The sequence below is a fragment of the Dysidea avara genome, chromosome 12, assembly GCF_963678975.1.
Source record: "Dysidea avara chromosome 12, odDysAvar1.4, whole genome shotgun sequence".
Classification (NCBI taxonomy): Eukaryota; Metazoa; Porifera; class Demospongiae; order Dictyoceratida; family Dysideidae; genus Dysidea; species Dysidea avara.
Window position 1 is genome coordinate 18672167 of NC_089283.1, and position 12207 is coordinate 18684373.

Consider the following 12207-nt stretch of genomic DNA (forward strand, 5'->3'; position numbering starts at 1 on the left):
CCACCACCCCAGACACAACCCAGCATCAAAGCTTTACCATCACAACTTCCCTAGTAGACCAACAGATTCCAATCACACAAGAGCAAATGATGATAGAATTTCCAACAGTGTTTGATGGAAACATCAAAATAATGGAAGGTGAGCAATCCCACATCCATCTCACCGACAATGCAAAACCATTCCGCGTCAGCACACCACGAACCATCCCCTTTGCGTACCATGAGAAACTGAAAACTGAACTAGAACTCCTACAGAAACAAAACATCATTGCCCCAATCACCGAAGCTACTGAATCGTTTGCACCAATCGTCGTAACCCCAAAGAAAAACTCAGACAGCATCCACATGTGCGTGGATCTCTCCCATTTGAATCGCTATGTGAAACACGAGCTATATCAATCCGCTACACCAGCAGAAGCTGTCGCCGACATCTCCACAACTAAGGCTAAATTCTTCACCATCCTAGATGCCATGAAAGGTTACCATCAATGTCCTCTAGACCCAGAAAGCCAACTGTTAACAACTTTCAACACCCTGCATGGCAGATTCAAATACCTACGCGCCCCTTACTGAATATCATCGATATCCGAACATTACAACTGCCGCAAGGCAGATGCTTTTGCAGGCCTATCAGGATTTTGTCGCATCGTAGATGACATAGTCATATATGACCACGACATTGTACAACATGCCAACCACGTCAGAGCATTCTTACAACGATGCGCAGACATGAACATCACTCTAAACATGGACAAATATAAATTCTGTCAAACTGAAGTCTCTTTTGCTGGATTCCGCCTATCCACTGAAGGATACCAGGTGGATTCATCCATCACAGATGCCATCAACAACTTCCCAACACCAGCTAATCGCTCTGACCTGCACTCTTTCTTTGGTTTGGCAAATCAACTCTCCACACGCAACAACTCTATGGCATTGTTGCTTACACCTCTGCGCCCATTGCTTAGCACCAAAAATTATTTTTTCTGGACACCACACTATGACAATGCCTTCATGAAGGCCAAGGGTTCCCTCACTACTGCACCAACATTGTCTTTCTTCGATCTGAACAAGCCCACACGGCTGTGTACTGACGCGAGAAGACAAGGCCTGGGATTTATCCTCCAACAGAGGTTGAAAGATGGCACCTGGACCCTCGTCCAGGCAGGATCTCGTTTCCTCTCAGATGCCGAATCACGATACGCCACAATAGAGCTAGAAATGCTAGCTGTATGCTGGGCCACCCTAAAATGCAAGATCTTCCTATCAGGACTACAGCATTTTACAGTGATCACAGACCACAATCCCCTGCTCCCAATCCTCAATTCGTATCGCCTGGATGAAGTTGAAAATCCTAGATTACAACGACTTAAAACCAGGTTCATGGCCTACAATTTCACTGCTGAGTGGTGCAAGGGCAGCAAGAACAATGCCCCAGATGCCCTCTCACGTAGTCCAGCATCTGACCCACTATCAACAGAAGTGTTCGCAGAAGTCAATGCCTTTAATAATCAGGAGATATCCATTGCAGAGCTACGAGCGCACACCAGTGACAACACAGTGAACACACCCTTAAACCATCTTTGCAGAGCAGCAGAACAGGATGAAGAGTACCAGATGTTCAAAGGGTTTATCCTCAATGGATTTCCTATCGATCGCCATCAACTACCAGAACCTTGTAGGAAGTTCTGGAATGTCAGGCAGCATCTCACCTTGGATGACAACCTCATTGTCAACGGATGCATCTACTGATCCCCACACAAATGCGGAAAGAAGTGCTATCACAACTACATGAATCACATCAAGGGTCAGTAAGAACCAAACAACCAGCTTACTGTGTACTGGCCAGGGATAGATAATGCAATAGACAATGTTATCCTTAACTGTCAAAAATGTTAAGACCACTTACCCTCAAATGCAAAAGAACCGATAATCCAGAAACCAAGACCATCACGGCCATTCCAAGAAATTACAGTTGATCTTTGTGCATACGTGGGACGAAACTACCTGATCTTAGTTGATTGTTACACCGATTGGCCAGCCATTATCTCCATGGATGGGGGCACAACTTCTGGTCAAGTTATCACAGCCATCAGGCAATCCTTCTGCTGCACAGTGATTCCAGAGACAGTGTGGTCAGATGGCGGTCCCCAATTCAAATCCAAGAAATTTAATGACTTTGCAAGACAGTGGGGCTTTACACACAAGCTTTCATCCCATATTACCCACAAAGCAACAGGAAAACAGAAGCCAATGAAAAAACTCATCTCCACATCATGGAATGGCCGACAGATAGATCATGACCACCTATGTCAAGCCCTCCTACAATACCGGAATACTCCATCCTGTAAGGACAGCCTCTCACCAGCACAAAAGCTATATGGGCACCCTGTCCAAGACACACTCCCAGCCCACAGATGCTCCTTCGCACCGGAATGGCAGCACAAATTTCAAGAAGCTGATGTGCAAAGGGAACACTACCTCCAAACGGCTGGAAATATTACAACACTCACACCCACGTACTCCCAGATATCCATGTCGGATCTAGTGTGGCTATCCAGCATCCACAAACAAGGCTCTGGGAGACATACGGGACCGTCATTGCAGTAAGCCCACACCGCAAGTACTACATCAAAACCCAAAGTGGCAGAGTGTTTATTCACAACCGGCACTTTATAAAAAGACGTGCTCCCTTGTCCATCCCTGTTAACCTCAATCAACCAGTACTTCCTGTTGAACTGCCACCACAGCAATCACTAGAAGAACCACAACACTCACCAGAGGAACTCCCACAACAATCACCAGATGAACCCCGCCGCTCTACACGTGTCAAACACCCCACCAGAAGGCTAATTGAGAACCCTGCTTGGAAATGACATAAATAGTACACCCATGCAGGGGAGGGGGAAATGTAGGAAACAGACATATATGTGTATGTATATTTAGGTGTTTTATGTATGTAGTTAGGTCATAAGTAATTCCTATTAATGCCTTGTACAGATCGCGTGATTGGGATTCTAATTAGTGTTACTATACCACACAACTGTTACAAGAGAAAGACTGCAAACAGTATGTTAATCATATAAATATCACATCAGTCCCTCCCCCTCTTAAAATTTATAACTACCCTGTGCATTGTGCACTTTAAGAAAATAAACACCTGGGATTGAATAGACACTGGGCTCATTTAAATACTGTATTTGGAAATATATAGTACATATATATCATATGGTGATGTATCTGAGGTTATAGAAACCTGTGGCAAGATTACTAAATAGTTAGTGACCTGTGGCCTCGCCCAGAGGAGGGTGGAAGCGATGCTCGAAAATATTACGTTAATTGCATACCTCTGTTTAGAATTTCACGTGAGCCTCAATAGTCGCAATACAAAACTAGCGAACGGTGGGGATCACTGGGGATCATTAGATATTTAGATTGTACTTCGTGTTAGCATTATGATGATGTACTTTGTTTTGTAAAATCACTTAGTTTTCAGGGCAAAACTGATGAAACACTTCCGCGCGTAGTACGCTTGCACTAAACCAGGTATGTATATTCTTCAACAAGACAATGATGCCACACTTCGTTACACCATCCACACGATTTAGTTAATCCAGAAAACGAGCATTTAGCATAATTCATTTTAATGGCGCTTAAACCGCTTCCACCCTCCTCTGGGCCTCGCCAGTGGTACATTCATCAAATGAAAATTGGCAAAACCAAAAACAAAATGTCCTTATTGTTAGCTCACATTCTGGAGAAGACAAGCATTATTTGCATTCAGATATAGGCGTTGCAGTCAATACACCAATGTCACAGTGTGGTACTGACACAATAAATAAAGTTCAATGCTAGCACCCACAATTTGAAGACAGCAGTAGTACTGACATGATCAATTCGACTTAAGGATAAATCCCAATGCTAGAATGCAGTTTGCCACTTTATCTTTTTTTGCCTTGGAAAATTTTCTAAATCACTTAGAACAGGCCGATATTGATTTCTATATATTGATTTCTATGCTGATAATGTGAGATAAGATAATGTGAGCTTGGCTACCCAAAATTAATTACCTCAGCCTGCAGCCTTGGTAATTAAGTTTGTGGGCAGCCTCGCCTACATTGTCCTTGGGTCTCTAGAGAGTGTAGAAACCTTGTTAGCCCGTTCTAACTAATACATAGCTAGAAATAATATTCAAAATATTTTATAGACGATTCTGTACAGGTAAACAAAACTCCTCACAATTACGACAACTCCTTCAGTGCCCTTGTTTTAAAACACTTCTAAACTGAAACTTAACACCTCATTATAAAAATAGTCCTCATAAGTAAAATTTGATCACAAGTGTACATGCCACATGTAGTTCTAACAAACAAATTCAGAATGCAGGCACAAACCCACCTGGTGACCTGGACTTGAAATGTCAGTGGAATGTGCATCTGGTTTAATGGTTTTAAGACAATATACATCAACATGATGATGGTAAGCCTCTATGAAACCTTTTAATCAGATTTGAAGACTCTGCAACAAGGAAATAATTACATGGCTTGCTGAGGATTTCAAAATGGTTGTATTGAAATAGATCATGTAATGGAAGCTTGTTGTCAATAAAGCTTACATAATATCATTTCTTCTATCCTTACACAAATCCAACGGTTATCAAATTTAAAAGTACATGCAATAATGCACACTTGAGCCACAAAATCAACTCCTATAGACTCTAAAATTATTAGACTTACGTACTATACATAGCAATTCACATGAATCTAAATCTCTACTGTGCTGAAAATAGACACTGCATGACAGTAAAAAAATTTTGTGTACAGGTTGTTTGTATACGAATAAAAAATGAAATCTGTTCAATTGTACGAGTGGCAACTCTTTTTATTAGGCACACATTGAAAATTAGCGAACTAGTAGGAATCATTGCAATATAAAGTGCTTAAACATGAGATCAATGTAATTTAATTCCTAACTTCTTTTGTAACACAATTCATCATTAGCGAACTTCTGTAACACTGCATCAAATGAAAGAACAGTGCCAGACCAATGATGATATAATTGTATAGCAAAGTGTGCCCTCATATGTACTAATGGCTGATAAACAATGTCGTCCACTTATTGGGAAGTGTTATTGTGGAGTAACACCCATTTATTAGTAGGTCTATTGGCATGCACGAACCCTCATGTCCATTGCTGTATGCAGGCCTATGTGGAGCTACTCTCACTAATCAATTGTTATCGTAGTCTAATCTTGTGGCAGGTCACCTTCTTTTGTAAGTCACTCACAGTTAGTAAGGATATGTGATACTGTTTGTAGTCATACATGGAGAAACAGTATGGGGTGTAGGCATGCACAAAGCCACACCCACTTACACCGGTAAACATGTTTTGCTGTCTGTGGAACCATGCTCACTGACTGATCATTAATTATAAAACTTAGCTACCCGTTTACCGCTCAACTTACCATGATTGTGGAGCACCCCAAATGTAGCTCTCATTATCTGGGTCAAATTCTGATCTGACCAAGATTGCTGTCCAGGTCGGTGGGTCATCGGGTCAGCAATAATGACCAAGTTTCGATGCTGCATGATACATATCGGCAAAAAGTGAACCTCTAAATATGTAATACACAACCTGTCTAGCTAAACAATTAGCTATGTCTCAACTCTTAAATGAGCACTTATAAACCATCTGTGCTTGATAGTTGATAGCTCATATTCCTGCCACTTCTGAAATTTCAGTCACTGTTGACATAATTAATGTGAGAATTATCTCAGTAATTATTAATTTAGCCAATTCAATAAAATCCAACATCGTTTATGATAATTTCAAAATCTTTTTTCACTGCGTTTAGTGTTAACCGATTAAACAGGGTAATTACCAAAGTTTTACTCTGTTTGTTGAGTAGCTTTAGAATTATAGTGCTAAACAGTAGGAAAAATAAACTACACACATTTTAATTTGAAGCCATAACTATTGTGCATATTAGTTTACAGGGCTGAATTTTAGCTCAATCCACTCACCAAATTCACAAAGGTATAATCCTTATAATCACTCACGCACACATGCAAGTACGAAGGCGTTTCAATAAAGAAACGACAGTGATATTACCTCCTACTGTAACATAAACAGATACATACAATACACATGCCATTTGGGCTAGTGAAAGATATCCCAAAGTGACTCTCAGGGTGGTATTTTCATGTTAAAGCTGTGCACGTTTGAGACGTTAGCTGGTGTAAGTCACCAATTAGTAACTAAACAGACTATGGAGTATATAGAGGCCCAGTAACACAGTAAACTGTTACATATAACCCTTTAAAACATTTCTTACAAATGTTTTCAATCTATATACAAGTTTCATAAAACATAATTTATTGGAAACCAGTATGTAGTATGCTTTAGCATCTAACCTGAATATCTCAGCCTCAACTTTGTAAAAACTTCCAAGAACTGCACATCCCATAAAAGTCCCACAAAGAACCAATGAAGCAGATATGTATGAACAGTCTGCCAATAATTGGTCAACCACTGAAGTACATGGTACCAATAATAGGTACCTTGTGCTGAACGATAGGCTTTGTGGCTTCACTTATGATACTATGCTCACTCACACAAGATACGTAATTAAATTCGGTACACTAATAGTCAGACTTCAAAACATAGGCTTGAGGGTTACTAAATTTCGCAGAATCCTGTGTTTCAAAGTATTGAGACTTCAACTCTGTTGTTGTACCTTGACAGCTGCTTGTTAACAAGAATTTAGCCTCATTACACCTTCCTCTATTGCAGGATGTTACTATGCATTTAAATGCCCATGTATTGCCAATATAATTGCTGTATTTTCAGTCACATCAGAGTGTAGTCTCTATATGATATAAGCATGTATAGCAGCACTATGGGATTTTAGAAATCACATTTTTAGCTGATCAAATATCAAACTTGTTGAAATCTAATACCGTAAGCGTATTAAATTTCGTGGGTAAAAGTTTTGTGGTTTGCCAAAAAGACAGGTTTGCAAATGTATTAAATTTCATGGATATAATTTTCGTGGTTTAATCTCGATGAACCAGTTTGTTTTCTCGAGGAGCCGCGGGGAACAAAATTCGTGCTTTAAGGTCGTGTTTAAGATCTATGGTTTAATGCTTAACAGCTTTGGCTACTCCATTTACGCTGGCATACTTATCTAGGACTAAGCAAACCATTTTGTGGGGTTGACTCACCACAAAAGAATCTTGCCTGCTGGAATCAGAGGAAATGAGTCTTACATACTTGAACAAGGCCATCAGTATCTATTGACGTGGTGAACAGGTGGACATGTCGTCTAGGTAGCGCATTACATAAAATTATGCGCATTAATAGTATAAGGAAAGTGCAGAAGTGTATTGGTAGCAATGGTTAATAGGTCTGCTCGAGCTGAGACGTGAGTTTCTAAATGGATCAATTTTCGTGGATCAGCTTTATGTGGATTAATTTTCGTGGATCAGCTGCAAACCACGAAATCCACAAAAATTTATAAACCACGAAAATTTCTACACTTTCGGTAGATCTATTACATTGTTTATATGTCACTACAGTAAAATTGTTGTAACAAAATGATGCTGATAATTGGTGACTTACATACACTAACACCAAGAGTCCAAAATAAAGATAGTCCTCTATTATGGACTCTTGCTAACACTAATAATTCTGATAGTTCGTACATCCTGTCATTCACAAATTCACAAATATGCATTATGACTCATCGAAAAGTCTTAATACACCATCAACAAGATCTTCAAAATGTTACATATACATTAGACATGTGTTATGTACAAAATGTACCAGTACAGGCATAATGCAAAGACTCCACTCTATACCAATAAACAGACTAAGTGGTAGCTGTTGTTTCAGGATACTGTATTAAACAACTATGATTGCTTGGCATGTTGATTCACCAACCTTAAGCTTAGCCAAGCCTTCCATCATTACAGCAACGTCTATACAAGTTTAGAAGACCAGGGCAATGAAATTACTTCAAGAAATTAACAGCTATAATTCAGCATGAACCAAACTCACAGCGTCCATTGCCGGCCAAAGTGTGCATCCAATCCACTCATGTAATGTTGGAAACATCACTTAACAGCATTGTTGAAGCCAAGCCTGAAAAATCTCAAAAAATTATTTAAAATGCTCTCACTACAGAACAGCGAGGAGAGGTACCACATTGTTAGCCTGTCGCACTTGAGTAGGACTGATCACCCAGAGTTGGAGGAAACATGTATATGTGATTTTTTCATTGCCATGCAACTGGCCCTATATACACTAGCTTTCGGGATATGGCCACTTCAAAGGTTAATGAGCTGGTCCAGGCTTCATCCGCAGATCCGCCTTTGTGTAACATGTGTAAACAGATGCATGACTTTTCTTTGGAAACGAGTTCAGAATTAATTACCTGAAAAGCCAACGGCGAGACAAAGATCGACAATGTATGAAAACGAACCGGAGCTGTATTATGCACAACTGTTTTTGAGAGTTTGGCTAGTTACGTTATCACTACAGCACGTACGGAAAACATTGTATAACGCCCCCTTTTGTTTTCACCAAAAACACATTCTGAAGATCTGCAATACAAAAGCATACCTGTATAGTGCATGTCTAACACTGATCACTGACTCTAAGTCAACTGGCTCACAGAAAAGGCAGTCACTTTTTGCCCCGAGCGGTCTGACTCAGGTTACTTCAGTCGCGATTGGTTTTCAATATAACGCAATTATGTAGCTAATTAGCCTGTTATAATCGTAATCGTACGTCAGTAATTAAATCACTTCCTCTATTCAGTATTAATTTTATATGATGGACCTCATGACCACATTTTTGTCGGATGGGCAAAGTAAAGCGATGTTTTGGCTTCGTTATGATCTCACTAATGATTCTTGGTAACGGAAGGCCCAGGAGCCAAGGGAACCCCAGTGAGGCCACTGGCACTAGCTAGCTCAGTACAGTACCGGCGGCCTACCCTCTATGCGTAAAGTATGTTTTCATTGTATTGTATTTCGTATGGAATCCCAGTGGCGGATCTACTGGATGGGTTTCTGGGGTTTCTGTCGAAACCCCCTTTTGAATTTAGCTCAGTGGAAGCCTAAATACATAAACATTGTTGTACTGACAATTTGTCATATCATAGATAATAGACACCCCTACCATATACGGGGTGTCTATTATCTATGGTCATATCAAACAACTATACCACTGTATTTCAGTAGCATGCATGCAGCTGCACTTAACTAACACCATTTATAGCTATTAAACCCTCAGCAACATTTCACTTTTTATCTCCCACTGCATTAAAAACGATCGAGATACTCTAATAGAGCAATCAAAGCTACAGCTTATAGTCACCATCTTTGCCTATAGCTAGCTATAGTATTTGCAGTTTAAGGCCACATAAACTTAATTATTAGTTTCTCATCCTCCTGTACTCAAAATGTCAGTACGGGAGGGTGGATTTTTATTTTATTTTTTACTAACTAGATAGCTGAATCAGCTAGCTAAAATAACTCAAAATACACTTTTCTTAGACTGCTCTAGCTAGGTACCAACTATAAAAGGTGCTAATTGGCCTCCCTTAGCCACCAGTGGTGCCTTGATGAGGTAAGAAAAACAGCGATGCGGGTGGGGATGAGAAACTAATAATTAAGTTTATATGGCCTAAAACATTGGATTTATTGTAATTGCTAACTAAAAGTAGCCTAGAATCCGATCTCAGAGCTTCTGTAATCTCAAAATGTTCTGGAGAAATGTCATCAGATGCCTTATTCAGCTATGCCAACTTTCAGAAACCCCCTTTTAAAAATCCTAGATCCGCCACTGAATCCCCATAATTTGGGAGATATCCAACTACTAGAGTACCTACAAAAGCGGCAGCTCGATGGATCTGTGGGAGTCGCTGGAGTCCATCTACCAGCTCTTGGACCATTTCTTCGAATGATTGTTGCTCCCAACTTCACCTTCCTTCTCTCCAGTCAAGACGAAATTTCCTTTTGGTCAGTTTCCTCTATGACATATATCACCAGCAAACATCTATTACATTTAATAGTCACTGTTCATTTAATTCCATAGCATCTACCAGAAGTCACCATCTTTCACTAGTCCCTCCACAGTCCACCATTAATTCTAGGAGATATTCCTTTTTTGTCAACACAACTTTCTTCTGGAACACTGTACCATTACATATCCTTGAAGACAGTAATCGAAAGTCTTTCTGGCATCACCTTTATAATTATTTATGTGTCAAGTAACTTCTTAATCACTGTTTTGCATTTTGTTGTGTACTGTTTAGTTTGTAGTGTACTGTAGGTATATGTATGTATGTTTGTTTTTGTAGGCGGACACCTTGTACAGGCTTTGCCTTTTGTGTATGCCTTCCTTTTTGGTAAATTGATAATAATAATAATAATTTTTTTTAATGTACAACCTCTATTATTGATAAGAAAATAATTGATATAGTCGGCTAGCTATAAAATAGCCAACTGTTTAATAGCCACAGTTCTTTTTAAAAGTTTCTAAATTACTAGAAGTGTATGACAACCTCCTCTGATATAGCTAGACTGTTCCATAAAATGTTGGTTGAAGGGAAAAACGAATCATGGTAAGCATTTAGCTATTTTGGTTGATAATATGTGTCTGGTTTAAATGAGTGGTGATTAGTATTAGCTTGAATACAGAGTTGTTCAGTATCTTCTACATCATTACAACTTTAGCTTTCACTGTTAAAGCGTACGTTGGCCATTGCTGGGCCATCCTAGTTGTTCTATCATTCTTGATACTGATTAGTATGTTAAAAACCATTCAATACAAATCTTGCAGCTCTTCTTTGAACCATTTCTAGTTTCAAAATATTTATTGAGTTTGGTAGATGGAGGTGAGGCATATTCAACCATCGACTTATAACACGCTTCTTTGACTGATATTGGGAATGAACTCACATTTCGTTGGAGGAAACCTACGATTGAATTGGCTTTGTTTGAAATGTTAGAAACGTGTTGATACCAAGAGAGGTGCTGGTCTATAGTTACACCTAGATAAGTACGTAACATGAGGAACACACTGGATGTCTGTGTTCTGGATGGTATACTGAAAGATTCTTATTAGATATTCATATTTTGGGAGATTCATCAGCACCCACATACATTTTCACTACCAAACGCATTCCCTGTTATTACAGAACTATTTGTCACTGATTAATGAAACATTAAGCCAGCATGGCAGGTCATTTTTTTAAGATTACCAGTCAGTTATAGGTACTTACAGAAGGGTGAACACAGAATCTGGGGAAACATTATAAGTCATGTGATTCATATGTACAGTAGGTTGCAAAATAAAGTTTACGTTTCGTAATTGTAATTATGGTGTGATTACTAAGTAATTACCATGTTTGTACTGTAATTACGTTTTGACCGTAATCCGTAATTGTGCAAAAAAGTAGTTTTTCACCAGCCATATATACAATATATTCATAGTTACCAATAGAGCATAATTCATAATTACGCTTTGTAATTACGCTACTACAGCGTCATTAAACGTTAACTTTTTTTGCAGCCTACCGCTGTACCTAGGCCATGAGTTGTATAGACTACTGTAGAAGTAAGAACTACCATAGGAAAGTTTGAAGGAAGGATATTTAAACTTTGGCAAATCAGTTTGCTGCTATAGGATTTTGCCAAGAAAAAAATTGGCGAGTTTTTCGAGAAATTGTTTTCTTATATGCAGATTAATTTTGTCAAACCAACTCGACAAACGGTTTGGCTAATTTGAAATACTACTTGCTCACCAATTTAAGTTTTGCCGTGCAGTATGAAATTCATATTTTTGAATTTATAGTTTACAGTGTGGTCTCTTGGCTAGGTAGCTAGTTTGCATCTGAAGGATTTCATGACTGGAGAAATATTGGTAAATGCCTACATGAGTGTGAAGTCTCAAAAAAAAAAAAACATTTTATTGCCCCATCCAAAAACAATAGATACACCTTTTAAAGCATACAAACAGGAGGATAATTATCATAAAGCATTGTGACTGCACTTTATAAAACTGTGCATCATGAAACCAATTATAGAGTTGAAAATATTAGAAAATATTCTAATACAAGTCACATAATTTTCACCTGCAACATTCATTTTTTATATGACCATTGCATGTGTTGTTAAACTACTAAGATTAACTCCCTAAC

The 12207-nt window shown here is 38.9% G+C and overlaps 1 protein-coding gene across 1 annotated transcript in view; it reads right to left on the bottom strand.

Annotated features, from left to right (window-relative positions):
* Positions 1-8741, bottom strand: part of LOC136241882 (uncharacterized) — a 31849-nt gene extending 23108 nt beyond the window's left edge. Inside the window, exon 1 of the mRNA XM_066033265.1 lies at positions 8622-8741. Coding sequence (XP_065889337.1) covers positions 8622-8634 — 13 coding nt within the window. The 5' untranslated portion in view covers positions 8635-8741. The remainder of the gene's footprint in view (positions 1-8621) is intronic.
* Between the last annotated feature and the right edge of the window lie 3466 nt (positions 8742-12207).